The 21,691-nt window shown below is 24.7% G+C and overlaps 1 protein-coding gene across 3 annotated transcripts; it reads right to left on the bottom strand.

The window, feature by feature from the left end:
- Positions 1–2,575: 2,575 nt before the first annotated feature.
- LOC145849178 (uncharacterized) lies at positions 2,576–21,016 on the bottom strand. 3 transcript variants are annotated; one of them, XM_082954298.1, is made up of 23 exons: positions 20,941–21,016; positions 18,460–18,566; positions 17,832–18,013; positions 17,633–17,702; positions 16,717–16,804; positions 15,825–16,003; positions 15,426–15,587; positions 13,709–13,783; positions 10,388–10,480; positions 9,701–9,872; positions 9,443–9,548; positions 8,207–8,364; positions 8,042–8,100; positions 7,342–7,492; positions 7,210–7,281; positions 6,590–6,822; positions 4,770–4,868; positions 4,562–4,656; positions 4,295–4,453; positions 3,888–3,974; positions 3,536–3,619; positions 2,990–3,026; positions 2,576–2,917 (listed from the first exon to the last, which is right to left on the bottom strand). In XM_082954298.1, the coding sequence occupies exons 2-23, from the start codon at positions 18,523–18,525 to the stop codon at positions 2,885–2,887; spliced, it is 2,460 nt and encodes an 819-aa protein (XP_082810424.1). In that variant the 5' UTR covers positions 18,526–18,566; positions 20,941–21,016; the 3' UTR covers positions 2,576–2,884. The 3 variants fall into 3 exon arrangements, with proteins under 3 accessions (XP_082810424.1, XP_082810407.1, XP_082810416.1); XM_082954281.1 differs by lacking the exon at positions 20,941–21,016 and having other exon boundaries at positions 18,460–19,911; XM_082954290.1 differs by lacking the exon at positions 20,941–21,016 and having other exon boundaries at positions 3,888–3,965; positions 18,460–19,911.
- Positions 21,017–21,691: the final 675 nt, after the last annotated feature.

Here is a 21,691-nt window from a genome sequence, read left to right as displayed (position 1 = left end):
CAAATTTCAATGGAATCCGGCCCCCGGATGAATATGATCGGCCCGCAAGTGAAGTGACCAAATTCAATTTAAAACATATTTCACAAAACAAAATGTAGTAGTCAAACTTTTAAACCATGTTTAACTTTTTTCTTTGTTTAGTTATAAAAACACCATTTTGTCCTAATATTTTGTTTAGTTCAAACTCATTTGGAATATCCCTTTGTCAAATTACCCAAAGCAAAATTTTTATTTAAATCTAATATTTTACATATCTACCATTGGCAATTTACTGTGTTAAAGACATTTATAAAAAATAGACGAGTCAATAATGATAGTCTTCCCGAATAAATAGAGAATTGATTATATTAATATTAAGAAAAGTGTTTTTTTTAATATTTTCAAATAAGTAATTGACAACTATTTTCAGTCAAACTACTCAACTTTACATTTTAATAAAGTTTGAGAAAATTTTTAAGACGCGTTTGCGGCCTAATTTGTTTCAATGAAATAAAAATATAAAGATTTTTCCAAAAGCGATTGTCCCTCAGAATTTGCATTCATGCTAAAGAAATCTTCTCTGTAGTAAAGGCATAAAGTACTAACTATTTTCTCGCTATTTTAGTAGGAATAACTTGACGCATTTTGCAACACTTGCAAATACAGAAAAATCAGTGATACCAACGGAAAAGTACATTAATATCATAGTTTTACTATACAATGAGTTTGGTGTGACGATAAACTTCAGTTTGACAATACCCTTAAAAAAGTTCATAACTAAAAGTATTAAAAAAATTTATGTTAAACTTAAAAAGTCAAAGTTTTTTTCGAGTAAATTTTAGTAATCATTTTAATTTTTTTCTACCCAGGATTATAATAAACATAGAAATCTGAGTACTCAATAAACATTAACTTAAAATGTCATACTTAAGAGTTAATTTTTAATAAAATGGTTTCAAAATAGTGGTCTACCAGACCCATAAAATTAGTGTCCGGCCGGATAATATTAGTTTATAATTAAGATCCGGATCTAAAAATGAATTATCCTGGCGATTCCGGTAGGTTAATAATTCGAAATGTGCCGGCCCGCCGATTAAAAACGTTGCCCATCCCTATGTTATATAGTACTTACCAATGAAATGTAATAATAGGGTTATGTGTCAAATCAAGGATAACTACTTATTAAAATAATGACTTTCTCAGAATTTTAAATAATGCACAAATACTAGTTAAAAAACTACTAAGTAATCTTTATAAGTGTTTTATTCCTTGTTCGTCGACCACCGCATTCATCTTGTGATAAAACGTTAAATTTTTTACATGTTATAACTTTCTTAAGTAGCTGAAACTAATTCTTTTTGATAAAAAAAAAATTTTAATGAAATAAACAGGTAAAATTTAAAATATATATACTGCCAATAAGTGAAAATTTTGCAGCTTAAAAGATACTCTAATTTTTATACATACCGTTAATTGAGGTAATTATCCACCTTTTTTCATATTATATTGAACCAACTAGAAGAAATAAATTCTAAAATACAGTTTTAATATTCCAATATCTCAAATGATTTTCTAATAAACAAAATTTTGATCACATAATTAATGTAAAAATAAGTTAACTTTAAAACTATCTTTTACACTATGGGTTATCTTTGATTTAAGTTTTCAAATATAAGTGATAACTTGAAAAACTTTAATAAAAAAGTTTATGTTTCAAAAGGATTTAAAATGTTTTAAGTCGTAATTTATTCATTATTTATTCGGTTTTAAAACACAAATTTTTGTACTAATAAAAATATGATGTTTAAATGATTAAAGATTTTATTGTATTATTAGATTGTTAATAAAAGTATTAAAACAGTTCAAGATTTCAAGCTTAAAATAAGTTATCAATTAGTTATATATTTAATAACTTATGAATTGATTTATATTGAACTTGTTTTTAAATAATACAATACTATTTTAATAGCACTATATATTATTATTTCAATATTAATGTATTCCTATAAAAAAAGTTTCAATAAATATTAAAACTAGAAGAAAAATAATAACTTAAAATGATCAAAGCGCAAGTGAGATTAAACAAAGCTTTTACTATAATCAAAACTAAGTATACAGACGTACATAAACTCAAATGAAACTTGTATATATATATATATACATATTATTAGACGTGTGCTAAAATGTAATAAATGAATTTTATCTATATTAGAAAAGAAAACAGTAAAATACACATATTAACAATATTATACATCTATTTAAAACGGTTCATATTTATAAACAAATTTTCAAACTTGAACTCTTTATTAAAACTGTATTTATACCAAATAAAAATACATAATAAAAGAATGGCAAATTTTTTAAAAATACTTAAACTAACAGGTAAAAAAATTTCAAAGTGCACTAGTATAGTATTCTTCTAAATATACTTTAAAACATCTTGACACTTAATAGACAAATTTTAATGATAATCTAATTAACCGCTATATGAACACTTAAAGTTTATTTAAAAACAAAACGATTATAAACTGTAAAACACTTTATTTAAAAAATGACTTTTAAGTTTGAGTTTTATAACATTAAATTTTGTCTGGAAACTTGTAAAAGTAAAAATTAGCAGCGGATAACCACTATCTATTGTATATAAATAAAACAGTTTTAAAATATAACAGTTAGTTTATTAAATGAATTAGCCATTAAAATAAATATAACTATAAAAGTTTGTAAAAATACATATAGATGCAAGTTTAATGCTATTAAATTTTACGATGAAAAATTATACTAAGTTTTTTATATAAAAATTGATGCATTAGAAATTTCCTATTTCAGCAGAAGTAATAAAATTTTGAGCCATAGTCTCCATCATTTTCACATACATATGAAAAAATTTTCCGAAACTTTTTTTTCACTTCAAATGTGACTTTTTGGACTTTTTCATCTAAATTAGTATGTTGAATTAACAGTAGGAAAGTGATGAAAAATAAAAAACTAAACTGTTAAATAAACTTACTTTTTTGTTTTTGCTTTTATTGGTAAATTCGTCATCACTGCAAAATAACAATGTTAATTACTTCAGTTATTTGTTTATAACTTTTAATCATATCATACATTAGTTAATAATAAAACATTTTTTTACAATTAAAAAAAAATTGTTTACTTAGTGAAAAAAGTATCTAGCATTTTTTTATCAGCAGCAAACTATTACATAAGCTTTTAAAAAGAATGGTTTACCTTTAAATTAAAATTTGTTTTAAACAAATATAACATCGAAAAAAATGTTCTCAATTGCTAATAAATATAATTTTCTGACTATAAACGAATTTTTACATTTTTAATTAACATGTTTCAGGTTAATTTTTTATGAGTGTCAATATTAAATGTTATAAATAATGATGTTTTATTTATATTAAATGCATTTACTTAGTCAGATTAGTTCGAACATGTTCAGATAACCCATATATGTAAGTCTATTAAATATGTAACAACAATATTGAGGAAAACACTGTAACATCTCATTTCGTTATTCTTAACAATTTTCTCAAATAAAATATTAAACCTTGATGATGCATCGCGGTAAGCTGAAGGTATTCCGTCATGAAAAACTTCTAGTTCTGCATTTCGTTTACTTTTCTTCTTTTTGCTAGATTTTTTCATAAATTGTTAGTCAGAACTAATACACTTAGTAATTGTCTCTCTAATACATTAACAAAAAAAGGTCTAATTTTATGAAACAGATGAGACCATACAAAAAATTTAACTTAGAAAAATTAATTGTTAATACTGCATCTTATCTCATTAAAACATTAGTACTGCTTGGAAGTATAGTTGAGATTATCTATATTTTTTATTGTCATTTCACCTAAATAGAATAAAAGGTCAAATTGTAAAAACAACATAACAAAACTTACGATGATTTTTTACTTTTCTTTGACCTTTTTTTGGACTTTTTATGTTTTTCCTCCCCAGATGAACTAGCGCTAGAGTGTCTATAACAACTATCTTTTTTTAATAATTAAACACAAAAAAAAAGCTAGTTCACATAAGGTAAATCATTTTTTTTATTTTACAATTTATAAATAAATATTTCTTAAAGTCACATATCTTATCTAAATTAAAACAACATATATTAGCGATTTAAGGTATACTTTAATGACTAAATTTACGTAAAGAATCATACAACGCAAAATACTAATTAAAAAAAAACAGCTAAACAGGGTACAAAAATACATATAAAATATGTTTCAGTAAAATATAAGTAACAGACTACTAGTTCTTTTTAGATTTTAGTTATTTCGACAAAATTTTAAAAGCAAACCTTTTTCTTTTATGTTTTTTGCTGCTTTTGTTAGAAATAACGTTATTTACGCAAGTATCAATCTCATCTTTAACCGTTTGAGTTTCTGTTTTTTTTTCTTCATCTTTTTTACAATCGTTTCCATTTTTTAAGTCTTCAAGAACTTCAATTGGTACCTCACTAAAAATTTCGTGTAATTTAAATATATATATTTATAAACTATATAAATAAATAAAAATATTAAGTATATATATATATATATATATATATATATTAAAAAGCACAAACCAAACTAGAGGCTTTTCAACTTTAGTATTTAACAAAGGAGCTTTCGTTGACACACTTTCAAAATTTTCTTTCGATTTCTCGTTATTTGATTGAAGCTGTAAAAAAGTTAAATGTCAAAAAAAAAAACGTGATGGACTAGTGAATTAAGAAATTAATAAAAGTTGTTAACGAAATTTTCGAATAAATTTCAACAATTTTAAATTCTGACCTTACCACCTTCTAACTCGTCATCATCAGAAATATCAAAAATATCTTCAATTTTTTTAGACGTTTCTTCTTCAACAGATTGATACTTCGGAGAAGTTTGCTAAATTTAGTTACATTAAATGAAACATTTTACAAACAACATAAATGGATGGATTTTACTTATACTAGAAATATATCAATCATTACTTATATATAAACATGTGAAAATATATGTAATGGTAACCACTGAAATTTGATTTTTTTTCAAGATTTACGAAAACTCTCCCAGGATCTTATTCCATGTTTTTAAGTTAGGAGTTACTAAATAAAACATGAAAAGAGGTCTATATAATAGTTTATAATTAATGAAAATAAACTGTATTGGTTTATAAAGTATGTTTTATACTATTGGAACCTGAATGTTACAACTTTTTAAAATAAAGATTTCAAAGTCCTTGTCATAAGACTGCATTAAAGCCATAGCACTGATAAAACATAAATAGTCTGAAAGTATAGCTAATTTAGGGTAGGTTGTAAAGATGTTGGTTGTAGTTTTGGGCGTCTTGAAAGCTTTTAATTTTTTCACAAGTAAATTAAAAATACGACCTATACCAGGGATTGGCAAACTGCGGCTCGACAGGTACTTTTCAGTTAAGGACAATAGGGGGTTCCCCTTTTTTTTTATAAATTGATATATTTTTGTAGACTTTACCTAGGCAACCAGAGAATTTTTAACTGCTTAATAAAATTTCTAGTAATTTTTCAGATATTAGCGGTCAAAGTTGGTGAGCTCAAAAGGTCTCTAATGGAAGGTAAAACCGAAAAGGAGAAAAAGACTATTTCACTAAAAATCTATCTTACCCTTATTTTTTTTAACGAATGATCCAACACTAATACTAAAAATTAAAAAATTTTTTTATATCTTTTATTTGAAAAACTTAATAAACTATAGATACAGGTGGGAAATTCTTTTAAGTCAAATATTCTAGTACAGTGCTTATTCACTTATCCGGACAGTTTCGGTCACACGAAAATTCAAAAATTTTTCAATATTGAACACTAAAAATTTTGTTTGATACAAATGTTAAACGTGGAAAAACTAAAACAAACGTATATTCTTTCTTGTCAAAGTAAAACTTCTAATAAAAACTAGATATGTTTCCGTTAAATGGACTTTTAACTTCATCAAAGTTTTTATTTTATTTTTTTTTTTCTTTGTTTAAAAAGTATTTTTTTGTTTAGAGAGATAGGTTGCCATTATTTTTATTTTTTAAAGATTTCTCTTAAACAAAAATTAATATTTTTTTTAAATTGATATTTAGGGCAGGCGAAATTACAAATGATGAATTTTACTTGCTTGACCCTCAAAAAACGTATATCGTTGCAGAGGTTTAGTAAGTCTGATGTTTTTCTACCTTAGACAAAATTAATTTCATTAACCTAAAAATTAGCTTTTATTATTTATCATTTTATTATATATTACTCACAATTATTTAATATATATTTCTTTTTACCATAGCACTTTTATTATGCATTGCATTATATGCAGCAGTTATATTTATATGAAAAAATTGATTTTTGTAGTTATCCGGATTTTTAGTTATCCGGACATGTTTATAGAAAAATCTTGCCCAACGTGTCCGGATAAGTGAATAAGCACTGTATTTTCAAAAAAAAGCAATGATTAAAAAATTCAAGGTTTTGCAGCCACCCTGTATTATCATTAAGGAACGAAAGCAAGTCCTTAAAATATAAAAAAATGTAAACTTTAATAAGTAGTTGAACATTGGTAATAAAGTGGTTATTGTATAAAGTTTTGTACTTAGTATAGGTTTTCGATACCTTTTTAGTTTTCATGAACAGTAAGGCTTGTTGTCTGCGTTGAGCTTGCTTTTGAATTCTATAAATTTCCTTTGGAGAGTCTCCTGTAATAGCATCTAATGTACAACCTTCAGTAAAAGCATGAGACTTTTGTATTTTAAAGGCTTGATTATTGGTTTTAACTTCAAGAACGTCTTTTACTGAGGAAACTGTGATTTTTTCTTGTTTCTGGTTGGTGGTTTGGCAAACGTCACCTTCAAAAAAATCAAGCAATTGTTTAAAATAAAAAAAATCGAAAAATGTTATTGCTAAGTTTAAAATAAAAATAATAAAATATAGTATTTAAAATACAAAACTGATTGATCTTAGCATCTATTTTAGTGAATTGATATTTTTTATAAGCAGTAAGATTATTAACTTATATTACGAACAGTAAATATTGATAACAAGATTTTTACTTAACTTTTTTATATTTTCTATACCTATAACTATTTTTTTTAAAAGATTTCTGATGAACTATAACATTAATTTAACATAAAAACGTCGTTAGTTTTAAATAAACTAGGTACATTGAAAATTTTGTTATATACAAGTTTGTATTAAATTATTATTTTTTCAGCTTAAATAATAATAATATTAACCTAAAACTTGAGGTTGAGAGTTAGAAGCTTGAACTTTATTGAAAACAATATTTTCTTCCTCCTTCAGTTTTTCTGTAAAAAAAAAGTTAAAAAAGCAAATATTCAATTAGCTTAAACACTATTTTTTTAAACCTTTGTGCATTCTCCTGGCTTCTTCAATTGCTTCCTCTATTTCTTCAATTTCTTCGTCCAGTTTTGCTTCTTCTTGTAGTTGCGTTTGTTGTAGCAATTTATTTGACACAACTGGCTTTGTTTTTATTGCAAAACTAATTGGCCCACTCAACTATTGATTTAAATATTATAAACATATAAACATATATATTTATGTAAAATACTAAATGTAGTTGTAGTACTTGAAAAAAGTTGCGAAATTAGCTAAAAAAATCAAGAAAAAGGAATTTTTTAAATTTTAAATGTTTCCACACTCCTAACAAATAAACCACGCGTCGCCACTGCTATGAACATAATTTAGTGATTAAAATTAAAAAAATGTCTTTTTTTATCATAATTTCATACTTTTGTTTACAAATAATTTTTTTGAGTTTATGCATACAAAATACACTAAATCTACATTCAAAACATTTGACGATTAAGAAAAATTGTCGTAAATAAATTTTTGTTTTATCATAACAAAAGTATTTTTTACATAAAAAACGCATAATTGTAATGGAATCTTTTATTTTAAGTTTTAAAAATAATATACTAAATATGCTTTTTATTTTTGTTACTAAAGTTAGGTCAAGTTTTAAATTCTAGACAACAATTATTATAAGTATTTATTTAGCTTGCATAAATTTTTTTATGATATACATAATTTATATGAATAACATACTTTTTGTTCTACTGTTTCAGAAGCTGTTACTATTTCTTCCGGTTTGTCTAATTCAATTTCTGTGAAAATTCAAAAAGCATATTTTATTGTACTGCTCTTGCATGATTTAAAATAGTAAGGTTGTAATGTCAAATAACAAAAAAAAAAATTATAAAAGTAAACTACCTTCTGGGGGAGGTGGAGGTTTCACTTTTTCAAGCCAGTAAACTTTGCGCATTCTATAATAACCATGATACTCATGCCATGCTTGTAAAAAGCCATATTTGTGTCTATTTGACGAAAGTAGGGAATGTTCCAAATTCTCCCCTTCACAAACAACGCGCCTGTTATGAAATTTTTAAGTAATAAATCTTAAAACATTGTATATATAGACTATGAACACTAAAAATCTTAAAACGAAAATTGATGTTGTTTAATAATTTATAAAAGTTCAAACAGGCCAGCAACTATTTAACATCAATTTTACTGAAGCAACTTAAAATTAGTCCATAAGAATTTCTACTTTTTTCAATTTAGTACCGTGTTTTTATAACTTTTTTTAAAGGATTAAGTTTATATCAATGCTCTTGCAAACAACCTAAGGAGTTCAGAAAAATTTAAAAATTTAGAGCATCGTACTTTTAATTTAGCTTAACCGTTGTAATTACATATACTTTATTATTTTGAGCTTAGTAATGTAAAGTAAAAATATTAAAAGGCTTAAGTTTCTTAAATCGTCCTTCTGGTTTGTAAATAGGAGCTTACTAATATACGTTTTTACGTTAAGTTAATTTTAGGTAAATTCACAACTCAGTAGCACTTAATAAGTTTGATCTAAAATAGTTTTTGTTTTACTCAGTAACGGTCTTAAAAATGTCATAGTTCAAAAAATTAAAAAAACAATTTGCTTTGGTGCAAGTAGCACCGAGAAAATTTCCAAATAGTTGTTTTTTATCTCAAAAAATACAAATGTTTTTTTGTGACATAATTTTTTTAAATATTTTCAAAAGTATGTTAACGTCGCTAACATAATAATAATAATATATAAAATTTATTATGAATACTGTATAATAAATATAAAATATGTTACAAAAAATATTTAAAAACAATATTATGTAGATCTACTGTTATATTTTAAGCTACTGGGAAGAAAGAAACTTTTTTAAGAAGTAAAAACAAAAAATAAATTTTCAAATAATAATAAAATCAAAACTCTTAATTTATAATGCTTTACTAACATGATGGAAATCTTATCAAAACATTACAACTATGAACATATTTCTAAAAAATTAAAAGTCACAAAAGTAACATATCTATTTATATGTACTTATTGAAGGGTATAAAAATAATATTTCATATTTTTAAGCTACTAAGTTTCTTAAATAAATCAAAACGCTTATAAATAATTTCAAAAAAAACTACTTGACAGTTTCTTCAACAAAAATTTGTATATCAGGTGGTGGTGGAACTATGTGATTTGATTTCAGTGTCGTCATAATGCTATTAACTGAGTTTGAATTGTTAGTTCCTTAAAAAAATAGTTATTCTTTAATTGTACAAACCCATACAAAATAATTTGAAAATACTTGTCTAGTATTCTAATAAATATTTTTACAAAACACTATGATTTATAATTTTTTGAAATATTACAAAGGTAAAATAAATTTACTAAGTCATTACCATTGCTAATGGTTGAAGTACTACCATCGTTGTCTATATTTTTTGATGAAATTGATTTAGCGGACAATTGTGGATTTCTAGCTTGTTCTTCAAACTTTTTAATTGCATTAACAGCTTTTCTGGACTCTATCAACTTTGCTAATGGATGGTTAGAGTCTACTTTGTTTATCACCTAAATTATTTAAGTTTTAAAACAGACTCAACGGGATTTTTACGCAATATTTTTAAATTTACTACCTTATTAAACAAGTAGGTATAACGAAACGGACGATTTCTAAAACTTTTTACATGTTATACTTTAAATAAGAAAACAAAAGTTTAGCTTATAAGGTTTTTTCAATATTAAAATATAGGTACAATTTTTGCGTAAAACAATTCTAATACAATATAATATATATAATTTATAAATGTTTTTTGCTATACACAATGAAATATTCTACACAAAATGCAAAAATTTCGAACATTGAAACTTAATATATAAATTTTGTATTAATAATTGTATTTACATTAAAAGTTTACTTAATATTAATTAGTCTCACATTGTTTAAAAAGTTTCTTCTAATATAGATACAAGTGATATTAATTAAAAAATATTTGATGAAACAAGTTAGTTTAAAGTTTTTTCATATATATATAAATAAAAACAAAAAATTCAATATATGCATAAGACATTAAAATTTAACAAACTTTAGTTTTTTCTTCAACTTCCTTTTTGTTCTTATTGGCGTTAGCAAACAAACTTGGATGTAAATAACCACCATCACTGTCTGAATCAGAATCCTGTAAATATAATTTACTAAATATTTATTACATCAATTAAGGCTAAATAAAACTTGAAACATACTTTTTAATTTAAAACAATTAATCTTAAATAACATAGTAGCTTTAAAATTTTTCTAATAAAGTCATTGTTTTTAAAGCGGTTGACTTTGACATGTTTTTAAAGTTTAGATCAGTGCTTCTGAACCTTTTTCTAGTGGCGGAACCCTTTTCTTAAGGTTCAATTTTTCGCGGAACCCCTAATTTTAGTTTTAAATAAAATGTTTAATATAATATTTCCTGCAAAAAACTAAATAATTTTAGTGAAAAACGAATTTTTATAGCAAAACTATATCATTGTTAGAAATCATATCAATTGTAATAGCATTAAGTCGAGTCAAACTCAAAGTGCGCCATAAGTATTTTATGATTCTATAATAAATAAACGAAAACAAACTTGACTAATATCAACGTCATAAAAATATTTCCTTGCATAACAAAAACAAAATGAGAGCTACAAAGAATAACGAAATCAACATGAACCTAATCGAATTCACAGATTACTGTATTAAACGGGTAAGATGCCTAACGAAAAATAAATAAAAAACATTTAGTGCGAAACTTGAACTTGTCTCTTAGCAACAATCATGTCAATGCGCGGCTGGATTTTGAATAGACTGAGACGGAGACAGGCAGATAAGGTTGGAGTCAGCATACAGTTCCTTTGCTTCGTTTTAATGTTTGTTACATGCGAAAAGCCGGACTCGCAAAGATAAATGGTGGTGAATGGTAAAAGAAATTTTACTGCAAGCTTTGCTAAGACGGGGTACTCTGAAATTGCACATATCCAAAAATCTAAAAGCTCCTTCCCTTTGAAACTCAATTTTAAATTGCTATCTTTAGTGAGTTGCAGCAATTCGTTTTCTGTTTCTGTAGGAAGATTCACTTCTTCTGAAGCAAAATCACACATAAAAGGAGTCAAAATCCATAAATTTCTGATGCGAACATCTTCAGGAAAATAATGTTGAAACTTTATAGACAAAAGAGTTAGGTGGTTGTATATTTCGTCAGAGAAGTTGAATTTTTCATGGGCTTCATCAAACCGGTGAAACATCACAAAACTACCATTGCTAACCTTTTTCTTTCAAAAGTTAATTCTATTTCTAAATGCCTCAATCTTGTCTGTCATGACAAAAATGGAATTTTTCTTCCCTTGCATGCTTCACTAAGCAAATCAATGAATGCTATATTTATATATGTTTACCATTTTATGTGTTCCATTTTTTTTGAAGTTTTATGATTTATGTTTTTTTTTCAATTTTCTTTTTTAAATTTCGAAAGGCTTCGCGGAACCCCTGAGAGGCGTCGCGGAACCCCATTTCAGAAGCACTGGTTTAGATACTAAAATAAAAGAAGCAAAGAAAAAGCATTATAAGAAACAGAAATTTTAAAGTTTTTGAACTAATATACATACACTACAGTTTTTGGTATAGTTTTTTGAACTGTAAGTTTTTATTTAATTGTATAAATAATTATACTTCTTTTAAATAAACTGGTCGACATTAAAAAAATCATTCAAGAGAGGTTTTGAATCATACATGAGGAATCTAAAGGACAAAGACTTAACCTTCAACATAAAATTGTTGCAACAAGCAGAACAAGATCTAATATCAATTCGAAAATCAGCTGAAACTAAAAAATAAAGTTAAAAGTTTACAAATCTAAATTAATAAAAGACGAAAGACTTAATCAGGGTTGACACGGAAAATTTTGTAAATTTAGCATGACTTTTCAAGATTTTGACCGAATTAACCTGACTTTAACATAGACTCTTAGGTACGCATTTTAAGTACACACTTTCAGTTAAATTAGCATACTGAGTACGCATATTTTAAAACAAAAAAAAAATATCAGGTTTCTTTTTTATTTAGACTAGTAATTCTTATCTACAAACTTTCTATTGAGTAGCTGCTGTGTTCAGAATGTGAACTTCAGTGAAAGATAACTGTAATAATAAGTTATTGGAATCTTAAAATAAATAAGTCAAAAATTATACAATATTAATCTTATTTACACAAAGGCAACATCATTTCACCCAACAGGGATCTTCAGGCCTACAATGTTATCCATCGTCTTATTTTATTATTTTATTAAACTTATCCATCGTCGTATTTTTTCTTTGCAGGCCTGAAGATCCCTGTTGGGTGAAACGACGTTGCCTTGGTGTAAATAAAATTATTATTAGTATTGTATCTGAAATAACTTTTGTTGAGACCTTTTGTGCTAAAGGAATACTCTTTACATACGTTAAATACTCTTTACATATACCAAAAAATTATATAAAAAGCTAAATCATACACATCAACTTGTTACATAAAATACTTAACTAAGTGCTTAATTATAAAGATCTTAATAACTATCTTAAACAAAAACAGTCTGATTCTGAAATTTTGCAAAATAGACATATATATCAAAGTTTCACTATGGAAGTGTCGTTGCCACAGATCATCAATACTAAAAAGATTACATACAACAATTACTTGTTCAAATAGGGTAATAGTTCAACATATTTCTCTAAAAACTTTGCAACTTTAGTCTGACTTCATAAAGAATTTTTTGTTAATTTTTTACCATTTTAAGGCTTTGAAAATTAAGGACTTTGTAAATTAGAACTGACAAGTTCAGATATTTTGTCAATTTGAGTTAAAAAACTGACTTTTTGCTATTTTAACCTATAAAACTGACTTTTGGTAATTTAGACCCCAAAAAAACTGCCTTAGCCTGAATTTTTCCAATTTTTCCAAAAAAAACTGACTTAGTTTGACTTGTTGAAACCCTGTTAATATATGGGTTCATTACAAAAAACTATTTTTCAGTAAAATATAAGACAATGACTGTAAAATTAATTGAAGCAACAATTATGAGACAGTTTTTATTAGTTTAAACGTTTATCAACCTTTTACTGATCAATTCATTTATACTAGTAATTTTTGTATAAAATCATACTTGCATCAACCTTTCATTGTTTCTAAAGATAGTTTCTTGTAAATATTAAATTAGAAAAGTACATACGTAGTATTTACTTTTATTTTAAATATTTGGTATACTATACATTGAGTATACTAAAATTCTAATTCAAAAACTGTTATAAATTTCATCAATGACAAAAATTTACTTTTTTTTTTCAAAAAAAAGATGTTTTTAACAGTCATATGATCATTTCATTCAACTACCTCAGCAAAAACTTACACTTTCGGTATTGCATTCTTCATTAACTTCGGACTTTTTTTCCGGATTGTACTTCCCGCTTTTAACTTGTTTTACCTTTTAAAATATTATAATAAATGCTATTGTTAACTATATAAAAAAATTGATTTTCTTCTTGAAATACAACAAGAGCATTAATAATTTTTTTTACCAATAGAATAAAGAAACATTATTCATAAGTTTAAAATTTTAGTTTAATAAACTAGTAGCTAATTGCAGTAACACTAGTGCGTATCACACACTTTTTATCCACACTACAGGCTTTTAAGTTTAACTTTTTTGAATCTAAAACACATTTTTATAGTATTATGGGAGGCATATAACTTAACACTTTACAAGTTAAGCACTAAAGTGAAAAAATAATAATTAGTTATACTATAAGTAAAATGTTTAAACCAAAGAAAACATAGGCAAAATTCATCACAGCCGTAGTTTAGACTATCATACGTCGCGAGACAAGCTCAAAAAATGCTAATAACAAGTTTTAATCATATCACTTTGATTATCAGACTACAAGCTCTTGGTAGATTAAGATCCAGGTTTTGTTCTCTTTAAAACAATCAGTTTAAATGATAACTGTTTGTAGATTGACAACAACTTTTTTGTAAAATAATTACAGACTGATCAATTTCAATATGCACGAAACCCGTATCTAAGTCAACAGAAATATTGTGGTCCGATGATCTAAGTGATATAACTGATGGTCTAGTTGTTAAATAATAAAAAAATATGTTTTTAAGGCCTTTCAATGTATACATCTTTAAAACAACATAACAGACTTAATAAATATTGCTGCAAAAAAAAAAAAAAATTATATAGTTAGAAAACAATAACCTTGAACTCAATTTTTACATTGATTATCAAATGGTATGATTATGTATAAACAAAAACTTCTTTGCAGCTTATAACAGCTTAATTTTTTAGTACTTGAAATTTTTAAAGCTTATTATGTAAGAATGCTGAAAAAAAATTGTATAATATATCATAACAGTAGTTAAGTAACTATTTTTAAATAAAAACTAGATACACTTTATTTAGTATGTAATAAATTAATAAACTGCTAAATAGTGCACTACCGAACCAAAACGCCAGATCTGGTCATTATTTGCCAAGACCTGGATCTAACCAAAAAAATTGTAGAAAAACAAGCTTTGCCAGATCTGTAACTTCAACCTAAATTTAATGTCTAATCGGAATCAGATAGGACCATTTTTTCAAATCGAGACCCAGCTCGGAATTTTTTTTTCAACTAAAATTTTTGTAATATTCAGGTATGGGCAAGTTAAGGCCAGATCCGGCAGTTGGATCCTGTAGATCACTACTTATTAAAAAAACTCATTAAATGCTAGCTTTGATATAAGTTTAATCATCATCATCAGAATTTGTATAAATAAAACTTGGTATTAAACATAATGTTACAATAATAACAACTCATAATTTTTAGTTTATTGAATGGTGTCTGCTGCAAAGTAATGTAATAAGAAACAATCATATAGTGAACCAAAAATATAAAAATAATAAATAAAAAATTATCAAAAACAGTCATTTAAGGTATTACAAGTATAATTTCTTCTGTAAATTTCTAGACAATGTAGCTGTGGATAATTAACAATTTTTTTAAATAAAGTAATTTAAACATATCTATGGTGCTACAAGAAATTGACTTTTTTCTAACATAATAAAAAATTGAACTACTTACCATATGCTTATAGTAGGGATTAAGATAGTGGTCAAATTTTAGGAACTGAAACTGAGAATTATTGGCTTGCTTTGTTTTAATGACTATTTCCATCTGTAAACCTTGCTTGCTGACAAAAACAGCAGTTTTTTCAATGACAGCATTTAGTTTTTCTGTTGCTGGCTGGATTACAAAAAAAAAGTTAAGTTACTGAGCATTTTATTTTCTCAAAATTGTCAATTTTATAAATTTATCATAACCATCATAATAAAATAATTAATATAATCAATTGTATATTAATTTGATAAAAGTAAAAAAATCTAATATTATATTTTACAAAATACAGCACCAATTAAAAAAAAGAAGTTCAGAAGAAAATCACAGAAATAAGCAAATCTTTTAATTTTAATGAAAACTGACAATTTCCATTTCTGAAGGAACAGCAAGTGATTTTGGAGCAACAAAGGGAGTTTCTTCTTCAAACTCTTCTGTAGGCTCCATTGGATCGTAAACATCCTCTTTTTTGGCATCATAATTCATTGGCACTTGGTTGTAGCCATCTGTTGCTATTGATGCATGAAGTCTTTTCAACTCCTCTTCTGTGATTCAACATAGATTTATTAGAGCTTAATTGAGTAACTTTAAAAAATAGTTAGTGTGTTAAACTATTAGATAATTATTATCACTAACTTTTAATTATGCACAGTTTGTTGCCATTAATAAAATGATCAACAATTTTCTTTCAATTTGGTATTAAATTTTATGGATCATAAATATTCAATTTATTATATACATAAGCTAATTGCAAACAAGATTTTTTGAACTTTTATTTTTTAGTGTGAACTTAATTTAATGTTTTATAACTAACTTATCTTAAACTATCTATAATAAAAAATATTATTTAAGGAAAATATGTGTAAAAACAAACGGTTTTTAAAATATGTCTGTAATTTGTTTGCAATTTATCAATTTTAGACCCTTAAAATTTTAATAAATGGAAACTAAAATAATACTTTGTCTTTGTATATCAAGCAAAATTAATAATGTTTTAAAAAATCTATAAACTCTTTTTTTTTGTATTACTACAAATTCGTTTTTTTGTTTGTTGTAATTAAGAATTTTTTTAAATATGCTAATAAATTTCGCTAAAACACAGGACTCAATACAGCTACCAGTTTCAAAATATATAATTTAGATACTTTTTAAATCTTATCCCTCTATTTACTTAAACATATTCATAATACATTGTTACCTTAATTCAAAGCATTAGAACAAAACAATACAAGTTATAATGCTACATAAGTAAATAAACCTGGATTTAGCTCATCTTCAGTTTTGTACAAATCTTTAAATCTTTCTTCGTCTAGTTTAGCTTCTATTCTTCTCTCTTCCTCTGATACCTGCAGAATTTAAAAAAAACTCACGAATTTTCAGTGACATTTTGAATTAAGTAGCTTATTTTAAATTGTACTTAATATAATTTTTTTCTGATTTTTTCTATAAATAATGAACTACTAAGGGCATAAGGGGGTAAAACACTTTTTTTGAAATTTGCTCTTATTTTATATAGTTTTTACTAAGCTTCAAGATGCTTTTTACAGATTATAAAAATTCAAAATAATTTTTGAGATATAGCCTGTCAAAGTCGGAGGCAGCAAAAGGATTCTTATGAGAGGTGCAAAGTAAAAATGCAAAAATAGACTTTTTCACTAAAAACTATTTTCTCCTACGTTTTTTGAGATAACTACCTCAAAATTTCAGGAAATGTTCCTTGATATATTTAAAAAATTCTGTTGAAAAGAATTTTTTTTAAATTCAAAAATAAAAATGTTATATATAAAATAAACAAAAAATTTTTTTTTGTTTTTTTTTGTTTTAAAGTTTTCATTTTTTAATTTTTTGAAATTTGTTTTCTAAATATTGCAAGGAACATTTCCTGAAAATTTGAGGTAGTTATCTCAAAAACATAGGAGAAGATAGATTTTTAGTGATTTCTAGTCATTTGCCCTTTTAGTTTGCGCCTTTCATAAGGATCTCATTGCTGCCTCTGACCAGCTATATCTCAAAAAATATTTAAAGTTTAAATGTGTTTTTTAATTAAAACATTTTTGATGATGACTAAAATATATGAGAACATTATTATATAACTTATTATTTTCAAGTAAGAAAAAAATTTAGATATAAGCAATTGCATAGTTTCATACAAACAATGATGATTTAATGCTTACTTGATAATCTTTGTTCCATGATTCTATGGCAAAATCAGATAAATCTGTCAATGATCCACGGCAATCATACCTTAAAAATATTAAAACATGAAACTATAAAAAAGTTGAATGCATACTAACAACAACCTTTTTTTCTATTTTAAATGATTTCAATGGAATATTAAAACTTTTGTAGAAACTTTGCTGGCTAGAAATATACCTGTCAATCATAAGTTCTTCACAGCCATTCCATGGAATAAGATGATTCATTTTCCTAATCATCTTGGAATTATCATCAGGTGGAAACAACTTGCAGGCATAGCCAAACACTAGCAAGTTGTCAACATCAACTTTATTCTGATCAAACAGATTATGATTTCGATTTTGAAGTGAGGTACCAACCTTTTAACAAATATAGTTTTAAAAACTAAGATTTATTTATTATATAGTATTTACATATATACTTTTTCTTCTAGTAACATAGTTCACTTAAACCTTTGATAATAGCACATGGGATCATCATTAGACCACACGCCCTTTAGTAAATTAAAAAAAAATTATTATATCCTAGTCTCAAAAACAATTAGACATTGAAACAAAAATACACCAGAAGGTCAAACTAATAAAGACTATGATAGTAACAAAAAAAATATTTAAAGAGATAATAACTAAGAATTATTAAAAATTTAAATGTTGGAGTTTGAATTGTTGTGCATACCAAAAAACTTCCCAAGCAGTTTGTTATATAGAAATAAATAAAACATTATAAAAAATCAATTACTTTTATATTTTCTAAGCAATCAAAAGATATAAAAATATTTGATAAAAAAAATAAAATTTTAACTAACATTGTATCTGTTTTTATAAGAAGTTTTACTTAAAATTGATCGATATTTAACTGGACTCTTATCCATTCCAATAACTTCTATATATTGAAGTTTTAAATGGGACCAACCTGAAAATTTTAAAAGCTGCATTACTTAAAATCAAGCGTTAAACAACTTTAGTATATTAGTAGTTGTCAAAAAAGTCTTTTTAAGGGTCCACCACTGATACATTATATTTTACAACAAGTAAACTTTTTTTCAAGTCATACAAACTATCTTTCAAAAAATAAAAGTGCTGACTTATTCAGAACAGTCAATTATACCATTGACTGTTCTGTATTATGTAAAACAACAAGGGAGTCTATTAATATGACTTAATAATGTATGGACTAAAGAGAAAAAAACATTTGTAACATAGTGATATATAAAATGAAATATATTTTAATTCAAAGCTGTCTTTTTTTCTACAAATTTAGAAACAAGTTTGAGTAAGCATCAGAAAATATTGAAGAACTAATAAAAATAGACAAAGTAAAACACTTATACAGAGTATTAGTACTCTACTTTAACTTGTTTAAGAGTTGCCACTTTTTAAAGCACAAAAATTTTACTGAGATAAAAAGCTAAAAAAAAACAAATTAGTACTTAAAAATTTTCACAATATGTATATACAGAATCACAGATTATATTTATTGTATAACTTTATCTAATTGTACTTACCAAGTGCTAAACTAAGTTTTTAATGTAAAAGCTCACAAGAAATAAAAACTATTGTTTCATAACTTAATACACAGTAATGTATAAGCAACCTTGTTAGAATTGTAATTTAGTTCAAATAAAAAACAATAGTTTGTATTTGTTTAACAAATCTACTTTGAACTTTTGTGTGAGCTAAATTTGGTAATCAACAATATTTTCGTAATCAGTATCTAAGTTTTTTTTGTGTACTCTAGCCTGATGCTAAATTTTACAACATTATAATACTCTATGAACAGGAATCAATAAAAATAAATAACTATTGAATAATAAAACAAAATTAGGCTGAAACTAAATCATACACATTACTAAAAATCTATTTTTGAAACTTATGTCCAACATTAAGGCTCTAAGGGGCCAAGGTATTTTTTTAACAAAAACTTATTTTAGCTCTTATATGATAGTGTAAGATATGAACTATAAAGAAGCTGTAAAGAAAATATTAACTTCATTACACTTTTGAGATATAGTTAGTTCTGTAAAAAGTTTCCACCATAAAGTATGAACTAAGATATTTCTATTGTCAATTTTCTTAGAAATTCTTTAGTTTGGTTTTTTTTTCAATTATAAGACTGGCGTCTAGTTTTTCAATAACTTATTTCAGGTTATTTAAGTACAAGTTGAATTTTATATTTTAGTAGAAAATTAAACTAAAACTAAAAAAAAAGAATAAAACTACTTAAAAATTTAGTAATGATTAATTAAATGTGTTTTATAATGCATAAAACTCCTCAATTTTTTTATAGTGTAAAGTGGTTATTTCTTATTTATTCTAAACTTCATTATTTTACATAAAAACTGTTAAATACTCAAGTTTTTTATGATTTTAGTAAAAAAATCCGGTTTTCTTTTAAAAGCATTAAACTTAAGGTGTTTTTTGCCTGAATTTTTAAATATATAAAACTAATAGTATATAAGAAACTCTCCCTGTATCTTGTGGTAAATAAAACTATTTTTCATATTACTGTTATGCAAAAAATATAAACATTTCTAATTATAACAAATTTAGATGAGCATATAATTTTCAAAAAAATTTCATTAAAATAAAATTATAAGTAAAATTTAAAAGATTTTTGATACAAATAACCAAATTAATTGAGCTTTCTTATAATTTGGAACTTCTCTGAAAGAATGGAAGTTCTTACATAAACTCATTGCTTATTTTCTATTTGATTTAAGTTAATAAAACTAAAAATAGTCATTATCTTCACATCATTGAGAATTGAGTGATTACCAAGGATGATGTTACACCAACATCAAGCTGAAATTATATTACATTCAATGTCCTTTTTAACTATAGTTTTAGGCAAAAAAATTATATATTATAAATACATATATAAAAATAAACTAATTTTACATAAACTATCAAAACTTAAATACTTAATTGCTTTTAATTTACAATATAATAATTCATATCAATTACGATATTGTAAAATAATATCAATTAAATATTTTAACTTATGATAATTAAATTTCAGTCTTACTATGTATTTATATAGCTTGTTTAAAACAAACTATTTCTTTTTAGATTATACATATTAGGCTTAAAACATTTATCTTTACCCTAAATTATTGTTAAAAAAGACATTGAATATTATATAATTTTAGCTTGATATTGCTGCAACATCATCCTAGGTAATTACTGAGAATTGTATTTTCTTATAAAAGATTTACATCTAACTATTATTTTTTAGACATTTTTTGTTTGACTTTTTGTAATGAATATTTTAACATAAAAATTTATACTTGAGGAATGTTAAAATAGATTTATACCAATTAAACTTGTGTTCTGCATAAAACATTTTCTTCATTATTGTATATCTGTAAAAGAAAAAATATTTGTCTTTAAAAACAATATAATAATTTATTATTAGATAAATGAAACTTTTTTGCATACTTTATGTCTTTTGAGTTTTAGACAGAATGGTAGAAAACAATATATAATACAACTTTTAATAGGGTTGCCATTCTTTTTATCAAAAAACTAACTAGTCCTTATAAACTAGTTTAAGTTAGCAAAAAATACTATAATAAAAAAAAATTGTGCTCAACCACAGATTATTTTGACCTTAGATATTTATATGTTGATTACTAACTAATAGCAGGTCTGTATTCTTATTTTTTTAAATCATTTAATTTTGTTAGAACATATACAAAATATTTCATTATTTAATGTTTATGTTTTCATTATTAATTAAATTTTAAAAAGTTTTATAATAAAATACAATTATTATCAATAAGACTGAAAATTTTGTCTACCAGCTTAATAAACTTAAAACATATTAAGATATTTATTTTTTATTAGACAAAACTAGAATTCACAATATCAGAAAAGTACTCTAAAATAAACAATTCTTTATAAAAACTGCTTAAATTTTGCAGATATGTTGTAAAATTTACAGTTATGAACCTGTTTGTTTTTTATTGTTCTAGCTAATTTATTTTAAAGTTTGGTTATCCTTAGTTTTATGTGTGCACACTTTGATTTAATTTACAG

The sequence above is a fragment of the Thalia democratica genome, chromosome 1 (genome assembly GCF_965202585.1).
Source record: "Thalia democratica chromosome 1, ktThaDemo2.hap1.1, whole genome shotgun sequence".
Classification (NCBI taxonomy): Eukaryota; Metazoa; Chordata; class Thaliacea; order Salpida; family Salpidae; genus Thalia; species Thalia democratica.
This window is presented reverse-complemented; position numbering and strand designations above follow the sequence as displayed.

Excerpts from the sequence above, each read along its gene's own strand:
- LOC145849178 (XM_082954281.1), bottom strand. The coding sequence starts at position 18,588 with ATGCAGCTTTTAAAATTTTCAGGTTGGTCCCATTTAAAACTTCAATAT. Across the intron at positions 16,004-16,716 it reads TGAAGATGAGCTAAATCCAG|AAGAGGAGTTGAAAAGACTT; the intron begins GTTTATTTACTT and ends GTTGAATCACAG. Across the intron at positions 3,620-3,887 it reads AAGAAAAGTAAAAAATCATC|CAAAAAGAAGAAAAGTAAAC; the intron begins GTAAGTTTTGTT and ends GAAAAAATCTAG.